Source organism: Pleurodeles waltl, chromosome 3_1 (genome assembly GCF_031143425.1).
Source record: "Pleurodeles waltl isolate 20211129_DDA chromosome 3_1, aPleWal1.hap1.20221129, whole genome shotgun sequence".
NCBI lineage: Eukaryota > Metazoa > Chordata > Amphibia > Caudata > Salamandridae > Pleurodeles > Pleurodeles waltl.
The window spans coordinates 1,618,210,321-1,618,237,521 of record NC_090440.1 but is presented as its reverse complement, the minus strand read 5'-3'; the positions used below and the strand labels follow the sequence as shown (position 1 = coordinate 1,618,237,521).

Genomic DNA, 27,201 nt, shown 5'->3' with positions numbered 1-27,201 from the left:
AGGAAGGCTCGCCTCCTTCTTCTTCAAGGCACCCTCCAACTCATGGCTTGGTGCATTTCCAGACACGCTGATTCATGCCAAACCTTTCAGACGAAGCTGTTAAATTATTTTCCGCATCATGGTCCGATGCTACCCATAAACAATAAGCCTTAGCCTTGCGCAAGTGGTTGGGTTGGTGCAACCAATGGGATTTGGATCCCTTGGGGGCCCACATTACGTCCGTCATCAACTTCCTAGCGGAAATGGCATCTGGAGGACATAGCTACAGTTCTATCAACAATTATTGATCAGCTATCTCTGCAGGTCACAATTCTATTGAAGGCAAACCGATTGACGAGCACCCCTTAGTTAACAGGGTTATGAGAGGGATAAATTTAACCAATCCTCCTCTTCCGAAGTATTCAACCCTGTGGGATGTTATTATCATCCTCAGATTCCTTCAGAGATGACTGGCTAACTCTGATTTGCCTCAGAAGGAATTATCCCCCAAATTGACCCTTTTTAAATGCCTGGTCTCCTGCAGAAGGGTGTCTGACATCAAAACTTAGACCTAGCAGGTAGGGTGTATTCTCCAGATGTCACTTTTTCCTTGACTAGACGTAGAAAGACCCTCTTGAGGCAAATCTCTTATCCTAGCTTATCAGCGAATCCTAAATTATGCATTATCCAATGTATGAAATAATGCGAAGACCGTACTAGTGAATTTCGTAAGTCCGCTGGGAGCCAACCCCTAATTGCTCTTCAGAAGCTGTTCCATCCAGTTTCTTCAGCCACTCTGGCTCGCTGAGTAAAGTGGGTTTTGTCAGATGCTGGTATAGACACATCCAAATTTGGCGCTCATTCCGTTAGATGGTTCATGGCATCTAAGTCCTTCAACCTAGGATCACACCTTCAAGATATCATGAAAGCAGTGGATTGGTCAGCTAATTCCACCATTAAAACGTTCTATTATAAACTAATTGTTGGGGTGGCTTCTTTAGTTATCCAACAGCACTGAACAAGAATAATCTGGAGCCTCTGGTCCTGACATCAAATAAAATATTTTGTAGCTAATGCATGAAGAATTTTCAATTCTATTAAGGACACTGAGGCGAGGATTAATCCACCCTTCCATTTCTTAATACAATAGAATGATTCACTGTGTAAAGAGTTATATGTTTTTTGTATTGATGATGTGTTTTTCCATCCCATCAGTAATGATTATTGTTGGATTAAATCTACGTCTATGAATATTATGTTGTCTTTTGTTTCTATCATTTCAGATCTTGCACATAAGAAAGGGTAACGGAAATCAAGAACCCTACTTCCAGCTGCGGATAAGGGCCAGGTTGGCCTGCTGTCTATGTTAAATTGTTTCATTCCACTAAAGTTGCAGTGATTTTTCTACAGTTGGGAATCCTTAATGGCTGTCATTATAATGTTGGAAAATGTCGTTTTTTACTTTATGCAATTTTATTGGCTGCTGTGTGTTTATGTGTGCTTAATAGAATTGAAAATTCTTGACGCGCTAGCTAGAACATTTTTTATCCCCCTCTCTATGAACATGAATGCCACCCACCAGGCATGTGCAATGACAAATTAGTGGAAGCCACAGCCCCGACCCCACTGCATGGCACCCACCAACCTAAAAATCCAAAATGTTTGAAAGAAGCTCAAAAGCAAAATCATACTGATGTTGATACCAGCTGTGATGGGTCGCTCCATTCCGACCCACACAATTCTCTTACTTGTGCTGACTCTGCCACACACGACCTGGTGCATACTGTAGACCCCGGCGATTTGATTGGTCGCTTATCGCAACCGCGGGACCAACTGCAGGTTAAAAGCGGAGCGTCAAAGAGAGTGGGGGAGGCGAGAGGGAGTGGAGACATACAAGTGACAAAGGAGGAACAAGAGGACGAGGAACCCACCATCGAGGAGGAGGACGGCCGGAAGACGGAGCCGAAGGGAGCTGAAGTACCACAGAGGAGACTTGGAGACAGCTGGCCCGGGGAGCCTGCTTCTACGCCGCCACGCTTCCGGAGAAGTGTGGCCTCTCCAGGTACGGAGACGGAAGCGGGGAAGGGAGGCGGGAGGTGAGAGGAGCGGGGAAGAGGAGGGGAAAGAAGGGAGAAAAGGAGAGGGTGAACGGGCACTTGTGATGGTGAGCACTGCGGGGAAAAGGGGACGGGGCAAGAAAACAATAGCAGGCATTCAGATACAGAGAAGAAAGGGAAGAGAAATATAGGAAATACGATACCAAGAAGATAGAGCGTACACAGTAAGAGATTTACGATTAAGTACACTAAAACAAATAAACAAGAGAAAGAGAGAGAGAGAAAAAAGAAGAAGAAGGACGGAAAATAGTACATAAGCAAGAAGCGCAGGACGCAAGGAAACAGACAGGAAGGAAGTCTGGCAGGAGAATCAGAAGAGGGACAACACAAGCGAAAAAAAAGTAAGACAATAAGGAGACAGCGGAGACAGGGCCAAAGAGAGGGAGAGAGAAAAGGGAAAGACGAGAACAGTTAAAGCCTTAACAAACCTCCCCACTTACCGTATCTATTTATTTTCTTGTTTCCATGCTCCCCGCGAGGCCTGGGAAGGAAGAAGAAGGACGAGCCAAGAGGACCTACTGCTATTTCATAAACTTTGTACATATTACTCATCGTATAAACTGTTTCAAGAACCAATAAAGGACAGTTCTTTGAAACCACGATATTGCCATTCAGCGTCATAAATTTGCCATCCTCGCACACCAGCCTGTGGACAAAAAAAGACTGTCCTCCTTCAAAACCAAATCTGATGCATGGTGTAACATGTTTCTAACCAAGCTCAGCTCTCTGAAATCGAGAGTGGCTACAGACTCACCACCATTACTTCCTGCAATGTCCACAGCAAACATTTATAGTAATGGCACCATCATGATCCAAGCCAACTACATGAATTTTCTGGCCGTCATAGCCCCCCAAAAACAAAATATAGGTCCACTTAATCGAATACAACTACCTCCCTTTTTCCCTGGACAAACACTATAGCCCTCATCACGAGTTTTGCCGCCCCCCAAACTTGTACCGCCACCTGACCGCCAGTGTGGCCAGAACACCGCCAGCCCTATTACGAGTTCACCGCAGGGCCGACGGGTGGAAACAGCTCGTAATCGAGCCGGCTGCAATGTGGCGGTGCAGCAGCTGCAACAGCACCCGTCGCACTTTCCACTGCCCGTAAGTCACAAGCCAACGCCAACCTGGTACTAAAGTACAGGAAGGGGTAGCGGACTTAGGATATAGATAGGTGTTAATGTATAATTGTATGGACAGCGTCAGAGATGTAGTAGGTAGAGGGAGGAGTACTATAATAGAGTTATGGTCAGAGATATTATGATATAGTTTGGGGTACATGTATAGAGATACAAGCTAGTGAAGACGCTACTTCTGAAACACATCTTCAACCCACCCCTGAAAAAAAACAAGCATGTTCGCCAACTATCAACCTAACTCCAACCCCCTGGTCTCATCATAATTATGGAGAGAGAGGAGATAAGAAAATGTCAATGAAAATGTTTTAAACTCAACTATTTCTTCCAGGACCAGGTGTTGGGTTCTGCATTTCAAAGGTCACTTCAATCATCCTGAACAATGTGGGGGAAGAGCTCTAGCTCTTACTGACCCAGGACTACTAACCTGCCTTTATAATACTTGACATTCTTGTCACCTATAACACTGTCAATCTTACTGGAAAACCACAAACTCTTATCCAGTCCAATCCTTTCTCAAAGCCGAAGACAACTCAACAATGGATAAGATGAACATCCACACACAGTATGTGCTGCATTATTCAAAAACAGGCCCCTATTGTGTTGTTTATTCAATATCTTCATATGCTCCCTGACCAGTTCTTCAGCAATAGCAGGTGAACAGCCAACTGTATGTTTAGCACTACAAATCCACGTTTACCCAGAAAATGGTAGAGAGATTCAATTTATATCTCAGCCATGTGTTTAACTCAATAAAGCAAGTTTCTGCTATACAGATTGTGCCAACACAGTAAGAGTAAAGAATGTGACTAATTCTCTATGTTTTGACTGTCCCTCAGCTGTAGGGACACTCCCCTCCCTTCCATCTCCTTAAACGTTAGGAAACCTGTGATTGATTTTGATGCTGAACTCACTTTAGTGTCCCAAGTCAACACTATTGTGAAGGATGTGCATATGTAACTCTTCCTACTTCTTTCACTACAGAGTCAGACTGCCAATAGTTCTTGGTCTGGCTAACTTTGATTACTAGAACAACATCATCACAGCTTTCCCCAGAAAATCTAATTACCAGCAAAAGGGGCCAAAGTGACAGAGCACCAATAATGCTATGTGAAGAATAAAGAGAAATTAATGTACCAATAGTGACCACAGTGGTTTTCTCTCAACTCACTGTTTCCTTAAACAGGTGGCTAGTTACCGTCTGGCTGGAGAAGTTGAGAAATGTATTTTTAAGAAAAGAGGAGAGCCTGAACAGTAAAAGAGCAATACAAGAGAGGCGTCTTTCTACAATTTCAAGTTCAGGTCCAACAAGAAAGCCTTCTCAGTAGACAATTAGGCCCGTATTTATACTTTTTTAGCGCCACATTTGCGTCGTTTTTTGACGCAAAAACGGCGTAAACTTGCAAAATACCATTGTATTTTGTAGGTTTGCGCCGTTTTGCGTCAAAAAGCGGCGCAAATGCGGCGCTAAAAAAAGTATAAATACCGGTTAATTTTCTGTCTTTTTCGTTTTAAAAGCAGATAAACACCTCAATAGGCAAGGAGATGAACACACCAATTGAACTCATAGACCTGTAAGATTCACGGCAACAAGTGACATTGTTTTCCACAGGAAACGCAAATTTGTAACAATCCTAATCGAGAAGAATCTAAACCCGCTGCTGCAGAAACGCTCTAACAACAGAAAACTGGGCCTTGTAAATGTGGAGCAACCCTAACCAGAAATCATTGCGCTTATGATAAAGCAAGGTACTATTAAACAACTTAGAAATCTCGAGAGAATACATTCACAAAAGGAATACACACAAACTGAAGACGACATTCAGATTCTGAAATACACTTATGCAGTTTCCTTAGAAGAGGAGAGAGACTGGAAGCCAATTCAGACGATCTTGTCACAATGAAAATACCCCGAAATCTGCCTATCACATCACATATAAATCAACTAGGAAATGAAACTTCCAGTTTTAAAGTATTCAAAGTTCTTTGTTCCGAAAACTAGGATCCCACCTGTCCTTGAATGAACACTCAAACATGTTGCCCTTCTTTCACCTCGACTACAGTCTGTATTTCGTACCAGTTCCTTTGATTTTTGTCACATGAGACACCCTTTAACCTATTTGAGTATAACAATAAGAAATGAGCGTTGTTCGGCACTAATCCGGTCTCTTATTCTTTAAATGCAGAAGATACCCCGTTCTATGCCAATAGAACTATACCAATAATATGAATATTTTATAAACGCAAAAGATGAAGTTGCTATTAAACTTACATCGCCATAGACGCAATAAAAGCACCTCTTTGTCCTTTACAGACAACTGTTCATTTATAGCTACTGTGATGCTGACTGATGAGGCTGTGAATGGGGGGATTGGAGAATCAATAGGCAACACGGAGGGACACGCCATCCCTTCCAGGGATTGTTTATTGTTGAGAAACACAGTGACCTAAACCTCAATCCTTGACTAATTGCGGGGAGAGGTTTACCAGGCTCACTTGAACCCAAGCAAGATGCCTGAACATTTGAGTATTTAGGTTTGTGTACAATTAATTTGCCCAGGCCAACAAAACCAATGAAGATTCCTTTCTAAGGGGCTTAACTACTTTCTAATTTTAGTTGTAGGGACAGCAGAGAACGCTATAAAATGGACAACGCCCTCTCTCAACCATTATGTTAAACTGCGGTCCATTATACACATGGATGGCATAATGGAGATGCGTTTTTGGCATTTGAATTTTTCAAGGCTAGTCCATATCAATGTCTAACCTCGTGCTATGCTAGTCCATTGGTATATGCTTCGATTGTTTTAAAAGCTTACAATGTTAATGTCATTTTCCTGCTACGGACCGTGACATCTCAGTTAGCTTCCAACAAAGCTTAGAGGTCGACGTGTGAACTAAAAACCTTTTCTGCTCCGTATCTTTTTTTTTTTTTTACCTCCTTTCAAATCGTTGTTGCATATGGAAACGATTGCGCTATATCGAACAAAAAAAGGAATCCTTCCTTTACTTTCAGGCTTAAGACAACAAGACTCCAACTTTAGTGTTTTTTGGGGGTATTGCTTTACAGCTGGACTGACCATTTATTGTGTTAGCATTTCCACTTTCCACATTATTTCCACCTTCATTTAGTTTATAGTGAGAAATGTGTGTTTTCGTAAAACGTATTTCAGATGGATCACATCACTCTTTTTTTTTTTTACATTTCCTCCGCTGGTTATCATTTCAAATAGTAATTGGTGGCTTCGCTCCTCCATATTGTTTAGTAACTCCCTTCCACACCAATTAACTTCACTGCTGAAGAATGCACTGGTGACCTCCTACCTGTGCTCAGTCTCACTTCCAATCTCCTCATAGAATGTTCAGCCTTTATAGGGTCCCTTTGGTTGCCTGAGTCCTTCCTTAGCTTCATGTTTAATTGGAGAAATTAGGTTTCAGAAGTTCTTATAAAAGTACAGGGCCTCATTTACATGGCCCTAGCAGCACACTACACCACCCAAGCAATGACACCGAGATACTGGCAGTAACCGTGGAGAGTGCTGTTGTTTACCACTGGTGCCTCAAGGTCTCAGGTAACATTGCACTCTATTTGCATTAAGCATCCCTAACTTTATACACGATTTTCCAATGGGAGCAAGCAGAGTATCCCTAACGTCATACGTGATTTTCCAATAGGCGCAAGCTGAGCAGTCCAGACTTAATAAAGTAAATATCCAGTGGGACTAGGTCTTTTACAAGGGATGAGTCTCACTTATAATAATAGAAACAGGCAGGTAAAATGAAACAAAATATTAGATAATTCTAGCTCATGTGAGGCCAATACATATCCCTCAAGCAATATTATATTAATTATGTGCTAGGAAATCTAACTGCCCTAAGGAAAATATTAATCTGTGGGTGAGCCATCACATGTTGTCAATGCTTTGAATATCTGATTCGATAGTTAAAGTTAACTGAGGGATTGTATCGTTTTTGTTGCCAAATGTGGCAGAATTGTCGGACAGATCTATACACTGTATACAGCTTGATACGATATGTCCACCCCCTGGCACAGGTTCTTGAAGGTCAAGGTACAAAACTGAGCAACTCAGTGGGCTTCTGCTGCCTGTGCCACTAAAATGGGTAACAAAAACTCAGTACCACCTAAACTCAAACAGAGGCCCCGGACATTATTTAGAGTGCCAAAGGCTAGTTCGTCATGTGTAATTAATGGGGCTACTCTAAATCAGGCAATTGAGGAAGGGTGTTTGCAATAGGCACAGTGCAATGTGAATACCGTTTAAGAAATTAACTGGCTCCTGTCAGTCCAGAACACTGGATGTTTGTATAGAATTAGCATCCACAACAGAACCCACCAGATGGACCTGATTTCAGGGGCCCAAATTTGAAAAGTGAGATGTCATTGATTGGATTTTATTTACTACAGGTTCACACTGGTCTTGGAACATTGTGGATCCCAAGTGAACAGACACTGCGAAACAGGATTTAAGGCCAAAGCCAACCTCACTTTGAATGCCTATGAATCTGAAATGTTCACAGAGACAATGTTTGTGGTTTTGGAATCAAAGGTACAGAGCACAGATGATAGGATGCTATCCCATGGCCTGAGGTGAAGAGGAATCTCCTCTGTTCAGTCTAGTCCAGGAACTGGGAGGAAAGGGTTTTCCTTGGTTCAGAAATGGCACCGAGCAAGTCAGGGACATTGTAATCTCACTAAACTTTGCAGGTTCTTCACCTTTGATCATTCATTACTTTTTTATGGTGAATATCATTCTCTGGTTCCTGGGCTGGTAGTACAACAAGTTAGGCCCGACTCCCCAACCATCTAATGCTGCCAGGAACCTGGGCATTATGATCAAAAACCAAATCTCCATGACCAATCAGGTCAACCCAGTCACTTCCACCTTCTTTCACACCATCAATATGCTAAGGAAAGTCTTCAAATGGCTCCCTCTGGACAACCACAGAACAATCACACAAGCCCTCATCACCAAAAGACTCAAAATTACACAGAACACAGCCAATTGAAGCACACTCAAACAATTGCAACTCACTCAAATATTCAAACACCTCAAAGATCGCCTTTATCTCCCTAGCCACAGGCTCTCCCTTTTCAAACTCCTCACACAGAACAAAGCACTGCACAACCAAAGCCCAGCATAACTTACCACTGCATCCCGTTTCACATTCCAGCCAGACACCTCCACTTGGCTAACTTGTTCCTTGTCCATGTCCCCTGCATCTGCTGGGTACGAGGTTGTGGTTTTTCCTACCTAGCTACTAAAGCCTGGTACTAACTCCACTAGCACATCAGAGTCACCAGCTCTGCCCTTGAACTCTGGAAAAAACTGAAAACTCAGAGCTTCCAAAAGGCTCCTACACAGTCTAGATCTCCCCACTTCACAGTCACCATGATACCCTCCTGGGTGATATGCACACCCTACAAATAGAAATAACATAACATAGCATAACATGGTGAGGCGTGCTGCAAGTTCATCATGGCTGCTTAGAAGCAGACATACATTAGGCCTCCTCCATGCAAACATCAGTGACCTGGGCCTAGCTGTAATTTTTCCCAGTTTATGGGGGAAATTCTTATTTCACTAGACAGTACGAATCTGTTTTTACCAGTTCACTACAGTACAGCTGTTTTAGAAACTAGAAAGTAATTCCAGTTTTCAAGGAGTATGGGAGCAGCAGGGTTATGTTCCTGGTGAACCTCTTTGGAACAGCAAACATAGCCCTCTCATAGCCCAGATGAAGTAAAAGAAAAATCGTACAAAGGGCTATAGTTTTTATACATTAAGGCACTTGCTAAAGCTATGGGAGACCAAAGTACATGCTTTATTTCAAACTGAAGTACTCTTCAAATCGAGATACAATGCAACGTCAAGGCTTTCCAAACCTTCTTTCTAGAAGACATGGTTTAACATTTTCTAGCTTATCACTAAGAAGGTAGACTGTTAGCTGATGCCCAGTACAAAAAAAGGATGTTGGAAGGGAAGTTCAGGTATAAAGAAGGCAAAAATGTATTGGACAGAGAGAAGTTATGACATTGCTGCAGCCTGCCACATAGTTTGACATTCAGAGGTAGGGACAGAGGAAAAGCAAATTATGTAGGTTCTCACATATAAGGAGTGATGAATACAGCCTTCAGGAAACTTCAATTTTGAGCAGGCAACATTGGCATACATAAAGCTTCAATTCTGTGTAAGGAGAACATTAGCATACAGTCTCCTAGTGTATGAAACACAATGTATTTAAGAAACACCACCAGGAACTCAAGCCTGCAGGCTAACAGGCCTGCATCTGAAATTACTTTTCACCACTCAACATTTTCCCCAGAAGCTTGTAAGTCAGGGTACAAGCCACCTGCAATTATAAGTGTGATCACATGTTGTGAACAGATTTTCAATCATTCATCTGCACAGGAAGTTACATCACTGGATTCCCCATCGTCCATCTGCATAGGGAATTACATCACTTATGTTTCTTATGTTATGCAGATTTGTAGAGCAAACTATCCCAGTGTTGAGAAGATGTGAGTGTTGCCAAACATAGGGCCTAATGTGACTACCAAAAATCTGGGTCTTCAGCTTCTTCCGGAATTCAAGACATGAGGAGGAGGCTCTTATGTGTATCAGCAGGACAGTCCATGCTTAGAGAGCGATGTAGGAGAAGGCTTGACCACTTGACCTGGTTTCTGTATGCATGGGATATGTGTAACTAGGAGTCTGGATGAGTTGAGGTGGCTGGAAGGTTGTGGGTGAGGAGTTTGAATTGTGCTCATTTGTGTAAATGGAGCCAGTGGAGTTCCTTCAGGTGTGGTGATATGCGAGTTTGAGGTGGAAGGTTAAAAGGGATTCCTGCAGCCCAAATCTGAACGTTCTGTAGCCTTCAGGTGAGTTTTCCCATAGTCCAGCTTGCCTCTGATGAGGGCATGGGTGCCAGTTTTCAGGGTGCTGATTAGGAACCATTAAAAGAAACATATTCTCATCTTCAGGGTTAGGGAGCATGAGGCAGTGACATTGTTGACTTGGGCAGTCATGTCGGGTTTGCTGTTGATGACAATCCCAAGGTTCTTGGCTTGGGTTATGGGGTGGGTGTTGGTCCTAGCTCTGTTGACCACCAGGCTGAGTCCCTAGGTGAAGTGCTCTTCCTGAAGGTCAGAATTTCAGTCTTGTTTGTGCTCAGCTTCAGACAGTTGGTCTTTGTTCGGTGAGCGATTTCAACCGTGCAGGCACTGAGCTTGATCTGGGTACAGAGCATAATGTCTGAGAGGGAGAGAATGAGTCGCACATTGCCAGCTTAGGCGAGAATGTTGATGTCTTGAGAATGGGTGATACAGGCTAGAAGGTTTATATATGCGTTGAAGATGGCTGGGCTCAGGGAGGATCCTTGTGGAGGTCTGCAGATGAGGTCGTGGGCATCCAAGGTGTTTGGCACCAGGCTGACTGGGTGGGTCCTTCCATTCAAGAAGCAGCATATCCAGCTGTTAGACTTTTTTGCTTATGCAGGGTCATCCTCAATCTTTTTGCCTCCTGCCTCCTATTATTTCTGACCTGTTGCTGCTACCAGTGGCAAAAGTGCATATGCTCTCTGTTAGACCTGACATTCTTTAGGGTGGTCACCCCTAACTTTTTGCCTGCCTCCCTCCACTTTCTGGACTCTGTTTTTGCTGGCTCTTAGACTCTGCGCACTTTACCACTGCTAACCAGTGCTAAAATGCATATGCTCTCTCCCTTTAAACATGGTAACCTTGGATCATACCCAATTGGACTATTTAATCTACTTATAAGTCCTTAGTATTGTGCACTGTATGTGCCTAGGGCCTGTAGATTAAATGCTACTAGTGGGCCTGCAGCACCGGTTGTGCCACCCACTCAAGTAGCCCCTTTACCTTGTCCCAGGGGTGCCATTGCAAGGCCTGTGTGTGCAGTTTCACTGCCACTTCGACTTGGCATTTAAAAGTACTCGCCAAGCCTCAAGCTCCCCTTTTTCTACACATAAGTCACCTCTAATGTGTGCCCTAGGTAACCCCTAGAGCAGGGTGCTGTGTGGGTAAAAGTCAGGACATGTACCTGGGTAGTTACATGTCCTGGTAGTGTAAAACTCCTAAATTCGTTTTTACACTACTGTGAGGCCTGCTCCCTTCATAGGCTAACATTGGGGCTGCCCTCATACATTGTTGAAGTGGCAGCTGCTGATCTGAAGGGAGTAGGAAGGTCATATTTAGTATGGTCAGAAAGGTAATACAAAATCCTGCTGACTGGTGAAGTTGGATTTAATATTACTATTTTAGAAATGCCACTTTTAGAAAGTGAGCATTTCTCTGCACTTAAATCTTTCTGTGCCTTACAATCCACGTCTGACTAGGTTTAGTTGACAGCTCCTTGTGCATTCACTCAGACACACCCCAAACACAGGGTACTCAGCCTCACTAGCATACATCTGCATTTTGAATGGGTCTTCCTGGGCTGGGAGGGTGGAGGGTCTGCTATCACAGAAAGGACTGCCACACTCCCTACTGGGACCCTGGCAGACAGGACTGAACTGAAAGGGGATCTGGTGCACTTCTGAGCCACTCTTTGAAGTCTCCCCCACTTCAAAGGCACATTTGGATATAAAACAGGGCCTCTGCCCTACCACCTCAGACACTTGCTGGAGAAGAAACCTGAACCAGAAACTGCATCCTGCCAAGAAGAACTGCCTGGCTGCTCAAAGGACTCACCTGTCTGCTTTCTACAAAGGACTGCTGCCTTGCTGTTGGCCTGCTGCCTTGCTGAACTCTTGTCTGGCTGCAAAAGTGCTCTCCAAGGGCTTGGATAGAGCTTGCCTCCTGTTCCCTGAAGTCTCAGGACCAAAAAGACTTCTCTTTTTCATTTGGACTCTTTGTGCGCCGAAAATTTAGACGCACAGCTTGCTCCGTGGCGAGAAAATCGCTGCACACCGACGCTGATCGACGCAATGCCTTCGGGGCGACCGGAACTTCGACGGACAGCTTCGCAAGGACAACGCCGCCCGACTTCCAGAGGGGAAATCAACGCGACGCCTGCCGTGAGAACGAAACTTTGACGCACAGCCTTCCGGAACGACGCGCAGCCGGAAAACAAGCCGAAGAATCCACGCACAGACCCCGGGACATCTGGTAATCCCGCGAACCACAGAAAGAGACTGTCCGCGCGCCGGGAAATGACGCACGACTTCCCCGCGTGAAAAATAACGACGCAAGTCCGTGTGTGCAGGGGAGAAATCGACACACACACCATTTTTCCATGTATCTCTTCTTCTGCGGCCCTTTGCAGAGATTTTCCACTTTAAACCAGGTAATTTGTGCTTGAAAGAGACTTTGTTTGCTTTTTAAAGACTTAAGACACTTTATATCACTTTTCAGTGATATTCCTACAAATTCTTATTGCATCTTTTATTGTGTTGATCCACAAATATCCAGATAAATATTCTATATTTTTCTAAACACTGTGTGGTGTATTTTTGTGGTGCTATATGGTGTTGTTGTATGATTTATTGCACAAATACTTTACACATTGCCTTCTAAGTTAAGCCTGACTGCTCGTGCCAAGCTACCAGAGGGTGGGCACAGGATAATTTGGATTGTGTGTGACTTACCCTGACTAGAGTGAGGGTTCTTGCATGGAGAGAGGGCAACCTGACTGTCAACCAAAAACACAATTTCTAACACTCTCTGTGTAAATTGTATGTAATTGGCTTATCCATGATTGGCATATTTGATTTACTAGTAAGTCCCTAGTAAAGTGCACTAGAGGTGCCAGGCCTGTAAATCAAATGCTACTAGTGGGCCTGCAGCACTGGTTGTGCCACCTACATAAGTAGCTTTGTAATGATGTCTCAGACCTGCCACTGCAGTGTCTGTGTGTGCAGTTTTAACTGTAAATGTGACTTGGCAAGTGTACCCACTTGCCAGGCCTAAACCTTCCCTTTTGGTACATGTAAGACACCTCTAAGGTAGGCCCTAGGTAGCCCCAAGGGCAGGGTGCAGTGTATGGTTAAGGTAGAACATATAGTAATGTGTTTTATATGTCCTGACAGTGAAATATTGCTAAATTCGTTTTTCACTGTTGCAAGGCCTGTCCCTCTCATAGGTTAACATGGGGGCTACCTTTAAATCTGATTAAAGTGTAGATTCCCTTTGGGAGCGGATGGATATGTGGAGTTTGGGGTATTTGAGCTCACAATTTAAAAATACATCTTTTAGTAAAGTTGATTTTAAGATTGTGTGTTTGAAAATGCCACTTTAAGAAATTGAGCATTTTCTTGCTTATACCATTTCTGTGACTCTGCCTGTTTGTGGATTCCCTGTCTGGGTCAGTTTGACAGTTGGGCTGGTTGCACCTCACACTAGACAGTAACACAAATGGAGCTGGGGTGTAGCCTGCATATCCTGATGAGCCATCTGTGCTAGGAGAGAGGGGAGGAGTGGTCACTCACACCTGAAAGGGCTGTGCCTGCCCTCACACAATGCAGTCTCCAATCCCCTGGTGAGTGTCTGGGGCTTGGCCTGGGCAAGGCAGAATTTCACATTCAAAAGAGACTTTACTTTGAAGTAGGCCTACTTCAAAGGAGAAATTGGGTATAATTATGGGCACCCAAAACCACAAACTTTAGAAACACTTCTGGAAACAAGAGGATCCTCTGCCTGGAGAAGAGCTGAAGAGCTGAGGAAGAAGAGCTGCCCTGCCTGTGGCTGTGCTTTGTGGAGCTATCCTACAGTTGCTGCTTCTGCCCGAGTAATAGGGAAAAGACTAGACTTTGTGTGCCTTCCATCTTGAGAAGAAATCTCCAAGGGCTTGATTTAGAACTTGCCACCTGTTGTTTGAAGTCTCAGGGACAGCAAAGACTTCACTCTGCCAGCACCTGGAGTCTCTGGAGACACTCCTACTCTGCCCTGTGGTGCCCATCCAGTTCCTGGGACCCTAAAAGGAGAAGCTGGCAGCCTAAAGAAAAGGAAATACACGCACAGAGTGCCGTGCGGGGAAAAGATAGACGCAACTCCGATCTGCAGCTGAAGAAACGACGCACTGCCAACTCCGCAGCTGAAAATCGAAGTTCGCCGGAAATGCGACCGAAGAATCAATGCACGGAGCAGGAGAAACTACGTACAGCATTGCTGACGGAGGCTGGGAGATTGCAACCCTTACTGCGTAGTTTTTGGATCATTGTGCGGCTGGATTTCTGACTCAAGTACCGCTGGGCGTGTAAAAACGATGCAAGGCCTGCCCGGACCCGAGAGTGCTGACTGGATTGACGCATCGCTCTCCTGCGGAGAGGATAAATGACGCGCCCGACCCGGCGTAAGGAGAAACGACGCATGGTCCCGCTCGTGAGTGGAATCAATGCATCGCATGCCCTTTTTGACATGCACTCACCCGTGCAGGGTTATGTTTGACACACCCAAGGTACTTTTTCATGCTAACAGTGTTAATGTGTGTTTAAAACTACTTAAAGACTTTTTTTGATTTTTAATTGATAACTTGACTTGTGTATTGTCGATTTTTGTCGTTTTGGTCTTGTTTTGTTTAGATAAATATTTCCTATTTTTCTAAACCTGTGTTATGTTATTTTGTAGTGTTTTCATTGAGTTACTGTGTGTGTTGGTTCAGATACAGCCCAACACATTTTCATCAATATTCGCTCTGCAGTACTCAACATTCCGTATATTGCAGGCCTCATCACCAATCATAAGCTTGATGCCCTCAGCATCACATAAACATGGTTCATGCCCACATCTTCGCACATCCTAAATGCCCTTCTTCCCTCAGGCTGCCCCTTCCATTTGGTGGACAACACACATCAGAAGGAAGAAGGCATTGCTGACATCCATAAGTCCTCCTGGGTCTACACCATATGCAAGAAACACTGAACTCCATGGTGCTGCTGACTTGCTATTTCCCTCTCTCTGAACTCAGACCACCATCTTCCATCTGATCTACAGCCCTTCAGGACAGACTATGAAGTTCATTGATTAATTCTCAGATCTCAATACCTCTTCCAACAACATACTCACAACACCCTCTTGGGTATCTTCAAACAGCACATTATAAAAACAAGAGAGACCCTCTTCCACCTCATTGATACACTCAATGTGATCTAGTATGTCACACAAACAACACACGCCAAAGGCCACATTCTCAATCCTAGCTTCTTAACATCATCAAAAATCCAATGCAAACCACCCATACCTCACACTCAAAATGGTAAAACATATCACACATCCAACGTAGTTCAAAGGCCAGTCCTTTGGGCTTGTTTTGTCAACAGCATCAATCTATTGCAAACCACCCATACCCCTGGACTGGGTAGGCCATTTTGCCATCCCTGTCTCAATGCTTGGCATCCTACCAACAAATCAAGGTTATAAAAAAGTGAAACTTTCAAAGACTGTTCCCAAGACAACCTATTGCTTGAACACATTGCAGTTCCCATGCCAACACTCTCCTAAACAACTTTAATAATGTGTTGGCTAACTACATGAACATTGACACCCGAATTACAACATACAAGTACAAGCTAAAGCCTTCATCTCTAAAGACCTTACTGACAAAAACAATCCCTACACAGGCAGAAAAATTGTAAGAGAAATAGAAGTCCTGAGGGCCTCTAGATAGTGAAGTCCCTCCGCTCAAACATACAGATGGCTCGTCTTAGGAGTCAAAGCAAAGCTCTGTACTCACACTGTCAATGAAGACACCAAAATGTGCTGAACAACGCCCAAGACAATCAAGCACTGCCCCAACTCACTGCTTGACCCACCTATGTGCAATGCCATCAACCTCTAAATCTATGACAAAATACAGACGATCCAACAGCATATTGATGACACCGAGCCTGTTTGATTTCTTATACTTACATCTTCCCATAGAATTCTGCAATAGTGAATCTTAAAAGCCCTGTTTTGCCACGATCTCGCTGACACACTAAACTCTCCCATAGTCATCTCTTATGGACATAAGGTCTCACCATCATCTTTCATCAAAGCTCTCTCTGAAGATGCTGTCTTACTTCTACTGTCAGAACCCATTTCAGCAGAACGCAGGTGCTACTGGGCCCAATCAAGGTGGTTGGGGCCATTTACACCTGAGGTCCTGGGGCCCAGCTTACTTTGGATCCTGGACCACTGGCCAAGTATTACTTCCGCACTTGACTCTCAGTGACATCTGTGGTCGAGTAGTCAAGGGTCCCTCGGAGGATGTAGATACATGTCAGTGAACATGACTCATAACTGAATATGCAAACAGTGTGCACAATAAATCAGCCTCCAGTCCAATACTCACTCTTCTAAGAAAAGAAGTATTTGATTTCTAGCTCTACACATGCAAAGTTATAAGACATTCAGAAGCAATATTACAATCCTTCCTTGAGGTGGGTTATTCCTCATTAAATGGTGGCTGCATTCAGGGAATGCAAATTATTAGGCCATACTCAAAAGTTCTCCCTTTGACCCTTTAGGTATTAGTCAAATGTGTTTATGATGCCGTAGCACCGTTAGCCGCAAATCCTCCAGGCCCCAAAGGCTCAATTTCAGTCTTAACCTCTCCGCTGGCTTTGAGTGTTCAGTGGCGCAGCCAGTGCCCTCTCCTCGGACACTCCCAAGACCAGATCCTGTACAATGATGTTGGGCCAATCACGATGGATGCAGCAGCACCCCGTGGTGTAAGTTCTTCCACTTGAACAACACTGACGGTCAGTTTCCAGTGATCAGAGCTACTCCCGTTCGGCGGACACAAAAGGTAAATAGCTCTTCCATTAGCTGGGGCGTGGGGTTCGGAGGGGGGGTGAACCTTAGGAACTTTGTCAGGTGCAGATCACAATCTGTGCGCTTGACCCGCTGGTCATAGCAGTTCTTCTTTTCTGGGCGATGACCCAAACCCTACCCCAAAGTGGTACCAGCAGCCCATCTTGGCATATGGGTTTGCCACAGCAATAACAATCCTGAAACAGGCTCTCCTTATGCAATCTCCCTCCTGACATATATAGTCACCCATTTCGGCAGTCATAAGTCCTGTGCATTTGGCCCAAACTCAGTGCACCGGTGACCCCCTCTAGTATAAGGGCTCACAGTGGCAAGATGGTGCAGCTTGGTGCTTCTAGCCCAGAGATTCCAATATGGCCAGAACAATGTGGCCGTCTCCGAGCATAGGGGGGCTGCAGAGCTGATACTATACATGGGCTCAGCCTGATCAGTGCACAGCCTCATACCTCACTCAGAGTAGCCTCAGGCAGGGCTTCCACTGTACCTCGCTCCATCCAACAATCTCCTCTCCTTCACAGGGCACACCAGTCTTGGCAATCAGGCAGGCAATAGTCCTCCAGGCTCGAGGGCTGGTGATCTTGATGTCCTGGGTTATGTCTTCTCACCCTGTACAGAGTCTATCAGCCCTCCTCCCCCAATCCTGGTCACAGGCAGAGGTCTTGCAGAGCTTCCCCTTCTAAAACAGCATGTCTGGCTGCTTGGCAGATGGCATATTTTTGGGGACTCAATCTTCCCATCTTAAAGTCCTTTTCCAGTCCCCAAATGTTATATTCCAGCTCACAGAAATGCAACAATCCACAGATCTGTTTGGAGGGATTCCTCTCCTCCTCATTTCTCCACCAGCTAGGCCTGGACTTCCTAACGTGGAACCCAGGGTCCTTTATATGATGCACACTTGCAGGCACATTTACTCAGTGTACAGTCACAGCACACTTACTGTCCAGTACTAACATTTCTATGCATTGTACCATTGCATGTACACATGCATTCAGCACACTCACTCTGTCTGTGCACTATTCAGTACTCAAGCTCTTCTATATGTAACCATGGTGTGCTTATTTTAAAACACACACACTGCCAGCACATGCACTCACTAAGTGCATGCTGCATAACACTTCACCCTCCATGTATTGTACTTCATGCACGCACTCATACACCCAGCACATGCACTGCAAAGCACAGCACTATATCTCTCTTGAAATGTATTTCTCTCAAGCATACATACACCCAGTACATGTACTAGCAAGACATGCACTTCACAGTACTCTTCTCAGGCAAATATTCAAGCAATGCAGAGTCACTACTTCTGTTCTGAGCAGCACTCCACATCTACCTCATGTAAGCCAAGAATGAGTTAAGCACACAGCACAGAACATTTTAAAGGGTGAGTCTGTAGACCTCACTCCAGTGTCACAGGTAAAGAAAGTCCTGTTCACCACTACTGATCACTGCATGGTATGCCATCAGCACCGTGCTTGTGCAGCTTAACTTCTGGTGAAGGTGGTAGTCTTCCACCACTATGGGTTAACACTTTGTCTGCCCCTCCCAGGCCAACAAGACTGCAATCCATGAGATAGACCTATGCCATGGCACAAGCGCATGATCCATGTTGGCCTATGACAAAAAAGTCAGCATTAGGTATACAGACAACAGTACAGTGGGGCACTCAGGGCTCGGATACATCTGTACCATGTAGAGGACTTTGCCGACCCATCACCTACTTACCATTGTCAGTGCCTCCCTCTCTCAGGGAGTCTTGCCAGTAGCTCCCAAGAGAGGTCAGATCTTCCCACTCCTAAAGAAACGTATATTGGACCCTGATGGCCTTTCCGAATACTGGCCTATCAATCACTTAGCATTTATCTGCTCAACTACAAGACCACTAAAATGCTAACCATCTATTGCACAACTACCAGTATGCCTTCAGATCACACTGCAGCATGGAAACCACTACCTTACACATCATAAATGATGACCTCTTGACCACAGATGAACACAACCCTTCCTCTTGAAATTCCTGGACCTTTCAGCTACCTTTGACACAGCCGATCATCCAACCCGCATTTGCACCATGGAGTCCCAAAAAACATTCACCCTCAATGTCCTTCACTGGTTGTACTCCTACTTTTTCAACTGACACCAGTAAATTATTCACATGGGCACCTCCAGGGCACAAAAGAACCCTATTGCTTGGGAAGTACCACTGGGATCCATACTGTCGCCTGTCATGTTCAGACTAGACGTGGAGTTGCTTGATATTCTAGCCATGGAGCTGCTTGATATTCTACCCATAGATAACAGCATCAAGATTCACCAATATGCCAATGATACATAACTGTACTCGAACGTATCCTCTGCTTTAGACCTCCAGCACCTCAAACACTTCTTGCACAACATCCAGCCCTGGGTGTCCAGCTCCTAGCTGAACCAGTAAACAAGTTTTAAACTTCTCTTCAAGCCATTGCACTCTCACCTGTTGATGATAGTAATGCACTGCTCCATGAAGTCCCAGACACCACACTTAAACCCCTTACGAGCATCTTACATGCTGTAGAATGCCTCCCCCATGGCCTGTAGAAATATCACCATGTCACCACCATCCTCATTAAACTCCATTGGCCCCCCCGATACGATGCCACATCATCCTCAAACCTAGCTGCAACATGTACAAAGCTATCACAAACAGCACCTGTTGTTACCTTTCAGACAAGTTCAACCAGTATAAAAATTACTAAATAATTAGGTGATACTAACAAGAATTGTGAAGCATTATGTTATATTATTTGCCTTTTGTTACTGCATAATTTAGTCGGCCCTGCCACATAATTTGGTGGTGCGCTGCCACATAATTCAAGTGGCCCTGGTTTATGGGCTTAATTGTGATCAATTACTACTGTTCCGAATATTGGAATATTTACCCCTCTCGTTTTACTTGTGCCCTGATCTATTTACAAGTTATCTGTTATTATGTTTAAGTATGTGTAACTTCCGTTCATACGAAATACTCAATTCATGATTTCTCACGTGAACTAATATTTTTTTTCCAGACTGTCTAATCCTAAACTGTCAGTGCAATACTGGAGAAACATTTTCTATCCCATTTTGAAATCACCAACCCATACATATGGATCTACCTTCTCAGTAGCACAAATACGTCGTTGTACATTGACTAGACAGATTAGGAAAATGTTGCCCCTCTCCTCTGCGTTGCCTTCCCCTATGGTTTCCTACATTTAAGAACATTAATCAGGATTTATTGTCTCTCATTAGACCCTTGAATTTCTATGAGCAGCACTGTGAATTCATTTAGCCCTGATTCAAGAATCCTACCTTTATTTGGAAGTCTTCCAGCAAGGCAGTTTATACCTAATTCATTGCAATGTTCAGCATTAGATGAAAGATATGTCTCAGCTGTAATAAATAAGGTTTCAGACTGCGAAATACATGGCCAAGAAGCTGCTGCTTTATTCTAAAGATAATACAAGCAGATATGTTCTGCTTTTCAAGTCAGAAGCTAAAAAAGTGCATAAAATGAATACAATGACACAGGTAATCTGTTTTCAAACTGCAACATGTGATAGTCCGTAATCTGTCTAGACGACTGGTCAATTTCCAGCAATATTCCCCTCTTCTCCTTTTCGGTTCAAGGAACAATTGGTTTAATTTGATCCTTCACCTTTTTAATACAGAGGACCAATTCCAGAATCGTGTGCACTGATGCGTGCAGCAAGCTAAAAATCATTGTGGCGGTCGCCTGGTCATCCTTTACATAGGTTTTGTAGAAAAGAGGAAAAGGTTGTCTGTTCACTATACATCGTTCTCCAGGTCATCAAAAAAAGTTGTAGCGCCCGCATTACTTAATGGTTACCTGCGTTTAAATGTAGGCATATGCCCGGACCTCGTCCATCCATACAGGGCTGCATTCATTACAGAACAATTATAAACTTCCGGAGTCTTGAAAATGGCAAAAGCGTTATCTACTCATTGCTTGTCACAATACCTGCCAGGATGAGGCACAAGCAAACTTCAAATTAACCTGTGCTTAACAATCTTTTAGCTTGGCACAGAACAGTCAGGTTTAACTTAGAGGCAATGTATATAGTGTTTATAAAGCACTTCAAGCAGTAATAAAGTGAAAATGCAACACAAGAGAAATCTCACACAATTTAGAAAACTAGGGCACAATTTAATGCATTAGATAAGACCAAAGTCACAAAACTCCAGTCGAACCAGCGATATGCAGTTTTAAAGATCTTAGTAAAAATAGCACCAAAAAGCCTAAAGTGCTACTCGCAGGTATCTGGTCTCGCGGGACCGGGAGAAAGTCACAAGTTCAGGCTGACGTCAACAGAGCATGGGCTGGATACAGCAGTGATTCCCAAACAGTCTCTTTAGTATGCATGTTTGCTGTGTCCTCAGATAGTTTTGACAGAGCATTTGGGTGCCACAGCACACAGACTGTGAACCACTGGGAAACAGGGACCAGGATAGTCAAGCTGAAAAGTTACCTTCTCAGTTCAATACAAAAACTCCTGTTCATGGTGGAGGAGGCTACAAGGAACAGGAAAGAGCCGTGGATGGTCATCGATGTAGCATGAAGAGCAGGTCTAGTGTTGCAGACAGTGTCGCTGTAGCATGAAGACCCTGTTGTTATCACAAACGGGTGTGCTGGAGTTTCATGGTGGCACACCCCATGAGTGATCGAAGCTGTAGTGCGAAGAGTTGGGTTGACAGAACTTCTTGTTGGCGGACAGTGCAAGTAACAAGGTTTTGGCACCAACAGGTCCGGTTGTGGTGGTGAAGTCCTCACGAACTTAATTTCAGCTCCAATAAGGCCACACCAAGAGTCTAGGACCTGTAGGGCAACACTTGGGGGTTAGGGCCTACTCGAGCTGGACCTAGTTGCTGGAGCAGCTAGTTGGGAGCCTGTTATGAACCTGTGGCTCTGAACAGGAGGCCCTCAGACTAGTCCATGGAGTCACTCCGGAAGTCCTGCATTCAGGAGCAGCTCCAATCACTCTGACTCAGGTAAAAGGGCACTAATCCAGCAAGGCAGCAGTCCAACAGGGCAGCGGTCAAGCACAGTGGTAGTCCTTTCAGAAGCTCTTCTTCCTGGCAGAGTCTCCATAGGTCCAGAAGTGTACTGAAGAGTTAATGTCTGAGATCCAATATTTGTACCTGGTGCCTCCTTTGAAATGGGAGGAGCTTCTAGAGATTTCACATTGGAGTACACAGGTTTCTTGCCTCCCCTGACTCGAAAATAGATAAAGGGGTTATGCAACCCTTTGTTTATATACAGGACACAGCCTATTCAAGTGTAAGCAGGACTGTGCCTAGCTCCACCCACTCATCCTGCCTGTGATAGTTCATCTAGGCACACCTAAGCTCTCTATTATGTGTGGCTGTCTAGGAGGAATACATGATGCCCACCCGTTATCTACACCCAGTCATGTGACCCAAAGACAGGCAGCAGACTCTAAATATCCAAGGCATGAAAAGGCCAACTTACCAAAAGTGGCATTTTCAGATTTGTGACAAAAAATCCGACATTACTATTAAAAATGGGATTTTAATTACAATTCTTTACGCACCAAACCCGACTTGACCACCCGCTCTCTATTGAAAGTTATCACTTATGAAATGTAATAAGGTAGCCCAATGTTATCCTATCAGAGAGGTAGGCCTTACATAAGTGAAAAACAAGTTTAGGAGCTTTACACTACCAAGACAAGTAAAAGTTAAAAGTAGATGCCCTACTTTTTAACTGCAATTCAACCTGCCCTCTAGGCTGTTTAGGGCCTATCATTGGGGTGAGTTATATGTGATACATAGGAAGGTTTGGGCCTGGCAAAAGGTTTTATTTTGTCAGGACGAGATGGCAGCTTAAAAATGCACATCCATGCTGCAATGACAGGCCGGAGACATGCTTGCAGGGCTACTTCAGTGGGTGGCACAGTAAGTGCAGCAAGCCCACTAGTAGCTTTATATTTACTGACTGTGGGTATACGCAGTACCACTTTACTAGGGATCTAGGAGTAACTCAAGTAAGCTAATTGGATGTAAGCCAAATCTACTACGTTTACATGAGAGAACACAAGTAGTTTAGCACAGGTTAACAGTGGTAAGGCACGCAGAGTCATTAAAAGGCAGCAAAAATGGGTTCAGAGAACAGGAGGGTGAAGGCATAAAGTTTGGGGATGACCCAGCAGAAAGGGCCAAGTCCAACAGTAAGCCATTTCAATGAATGACTCGATTTTAAATCTAGGTAACTCACTACTATGATTTAGCAACAGCTGTTACCCCCTGTTGCTACATCATAAAGTGATTACAGGGAGCCTTGGCTGGGCTTCGTGAGAGCCAGTCAGGGCAGTGCTGAAAAATAGGGAGCACAGCTTCAGGAGGAAAGGAAAGACTCAGAGAGTGTTGGGGCAGTTGAAAGCAGGGGCAGATGATTTTAGAAGTCATATACAACATAAAATCATAGATGGGTAAAAGTGAATTATGGGGATGGTTTTCACTTTGCGATTCTGAGTGGCATCACAGATAACTCAAGATTTGCTCCTCACTGTCCGTTTGAGGTCACTTACAACGCCAAGCTGAAAAATAGTCCCATTAGTCTTTGTAACCCATCCATAATTCTATATGTAGGTAAATGTAAATAGGATCCCTATATTGCATATTACAATGTCTAACCAGACAGATATCACAATCTTCAAACAATACTCATGACTTTAATAGACAGGTACTGTAGACATGTCAGAATAACTGAAAAGTGCTGCTCAGAAGGAATTAAAGCATCACAGTTGGATCAAAGCAGTTCAGCATGACTGTGTTCCTCAGAGGTATATGGTTTTGTAATCCAAAGTCAAGATCCATTGCAGACTTTATTACAAAAATACAGGTTCAAGGCGTCTCTTGGAAGGTGATTGGTAAAACATAGATTGGTAGACAGAAATGGTCATTGTGTTCCAGATCCTGGGTGCAGAGAAGTCTTTTTTTTATTTTTTATACTTCTTAGTCTGTAGTCTGCAGTTATCCTGGCTGCAGGTATGCTGAGGACCACCAGAGATGGCAAGTTTGCCTGGAAGATATGCAGGGATGTTAGTCATGATGGTTTTCTAACTGATGCAGCTGGTTTTGAGGCTCTTGTGGGCCAACTGAGTTCCATCAGGATGGGAATGAATTTTAGGTATTTCAGTTTGGATCCCTGGAAGGAATTCATGGCATTACACAGTCCAGGGTCCAACACTTACAGGAATCTGCTGAATGCTCTATATTGGCATACTGTGGAAGTCAGAATCAAATTCAAGGCCCTGTGCACCAAACAAAAAGGGTTATTGGAGCAAAGGCCAAGAAAAGCTACAGAAACTGGTCCCACATCACGCCACAGCAGGAAATCTCAAGTGAATACCCACCCACAATATGTATCAAAGATCATTCTTGAGACTGAAACATGGAGGTAGAATTCTGGCAGTGTTGGTCCCATATTGGATAAATGCCCTGAATCTCTTACAGGGATCGAAACCCAAATATTTACAAGTTAGAAAATGGTAAGGATTGAACTCTTAAAATATTCTTTCTATGGGAACATTTTACTGGTCAGGGGCAGCAAACAAAGCGAATATCAGATAGGAGTGGTACCTATCCAGACCAACTGCATACTCCCTTGCTTCTTGTGTCTTCATGGAACTATATATTGCAAGTACCTCTAGCGCTCTGAAGTGAGAGGTGCCCTGTAGCACTAAAAGTTTCACAAAAAATAAACACTGTACATAAATAACAACTTAAGTGTGTAATTTGTACTGTACAAACTACTATAAACTGAAAGTTGACAGTCCCTCTCAATGTTTGCAGACCCTCTTTATTTACAATGTGATCTTGCTACATTGCGCTCTGTATTCTTTTTAAATAGTTAAACATTCAATGGAAACAAACATATCACTTAGAATGTCTTTGTAAAATGTGAACCACTATGGAGAATGTCCTGGTGCCTCATTCATGGACTAAACTGTGGCTACCCCCACTGATTTCCCCTTTTATTCACTTTTTCACTCTGACTAGAGGCATTTGAATAATGGTTGCATTACACTGGTTAAGTCCATGACTTTAGGCTCCTTATGAGTAAAATATGTCTTGATCAAATTTGAAAATATTCCCAGTAATGCAGATACGCTGGCAATGATCAAAATGAGCAGGCATACCTTATTAGAGATCCTAAAGACAGTCTCAAAGTTATTTATGGTACCAATGAAAATGTGATAATTGTGGCTCAAAATAATGAGCATCAATTTAGTAATTTATAATGTAACAGGACCTAATGCAGTATAAGGAGGTACAAGAGATACAATAAACAACCATGGCTTTTATAGAAATCAATTTCTGATTTTTCAAAATTCAGATGCTTATTAGAGGCAAAGTAGAATAGCTTCCCCAGAGGGATCCATGATTCAGCATTGATATAATCAGGTTGCCCTCTGCCAAATATTCAAAATAAGTAGGGGTCGTGATGTTAAAACATGAGAATTATTGCATTATATTCCCTTTTACAGACAATCATGAGCAACACTGGTCAAATAATTTCAAAAGGATATAGTGAATGCAGCTGATTAAAACTGTAGTTTTGGTTCCACACTTAACCAAACATTTAGCACTTCTACAGTCTGCTGCTTTATTTTGAGGGTGATCAGAGGCAGCGTTGAAGATGCACTCCACCAGTTGCAGCATTAGCAACAACATTTTGTGGCTGTGAAGCCCTCGGAATTGGCATCAGCTGGGCCACCCAATTTAGTGGGCCTGTCCTACATTTCCTGTGCGTTTTCCTATGGCAATCTTGCATAGAACTCAATACAAAATGTCCCTGGTACACTAAGATAAAACTGTGCATGCATCACAGACATTTTGAATGTGAGGCCTGGAAATGGGGGTCCATCCCCAGGTTAAGCATTGGTCTGGAAGTGTAGGTGGCAAGAGGTCAAAGTCATGGGTAGAGTTGAGAATGATGAGGAGTGAATAGAGAAGGACCTGGCCATGTGGAAGGTCATAAAACTGGACACAGAGATAGTCACCCTGCTTTTAATGTACGACAACCCTTGCGACTGCAGTGAGAGACACCACAGTTTTCGAATACTCACCAATGTATCAAGGAATTCCTTTGGTGATTTTTACCTGGGTTAGTGTAGCCTAGAGGGAGCCTTTGCAACACCAGACGTTTGCTGAATAAATCACTATGCTTTATATTCCTTAGCTACATTTTAAAACTCAACCAGTGGTGTACAGTATAGACTAGACGAGACCAGTATTGCAAGACATAATAGAAATGCATAGTTCATGCTGGGAAAACATGTTTACATCATTACCTTTACAGAAGTGTGTTGGTATTGGTACTGAGCAAAGGTATTATGTGAAGAGGTAATATCTCCTTTTTCGAACTGTTTCTTCATGCTAGCTAAGCCACCAGGCACAGTGCATGTTTCTGTATCCTCAGTAGTCTATAGTGAAGAAAAGAAACATATATATATATCACCTGGTTAGCACAGAGGAAGACAAATACAAATTTGGCTGTGGTGCATACATCGTTAGTTTAAGAAAACATTGTCAAAACATCTAAGCATGATGTTTTGTGCACTTACATACCTTACATACCTAATACAATGCATACGGCTGGCAAGTTAAATACAAAGCTTAAGGCAGACAAAAAAGGAACTTATTATTAAGATAACTTTTAGAAAATGACTGTGTATTTGTAAACAGTGATGCTGATGCAGATATGCCCATCTATATCACTTACATAGTGAAGGGTCCTTGAAATTCAGGTAATATGCTTTCACAAATTTACGCAAAATTTAGTGAAAATTTATGAAATGATGCAAAATGCAAATCCATCATTAGCACTGTATTTTAACTCCAAGTCTACCCTCATGCGATTTGTTGACACTAGGATACATTTTCACTATAAAATAGTGTGAAAAACTAATTTGCCCTGAACAACAGCTGCTCGTGTTCTGGTTATGTGTATTGTTCTTCTGCTCTAAACTTTTCCCACAAGCAGAAGAGTAATTATGTAACAGGGATAATGGCAACATTTCTAGAATTCTGCTTGACAAGTGAAATGTGAAATTCCTTAAATTACCTTAAGTATGCTGGCGTAATATAAATTTTACTCAGACCTAGATAGGAT

General features: G+C 43.5%; 1 protein-coding gene across 2 annotated transcripts in view; it reads right to left on the bottom strand.

Annotated features, from left to right (window-relative positions):
* XIRP2 (xin actin binding repeat containing 2) overlaps positions 1–27,201 on the bottom strand; it is a 960,073-nt gene that overhangs the window by 136,113 nt on the left and 796,759 nt on the right. For both annotated transcript variants that reach the window (XM_069225265.1, XM_069225266.1), the window contains one exon: positions 26,381–26,512. In XM_069225265.1, coding sequence (XP_069081366.1) covers positions 26,381–26,512 — 132 coding nt within the window. The remainder of the gene's footprint in view (positions 1–26,380; positions 26,513–27,201) is intronic.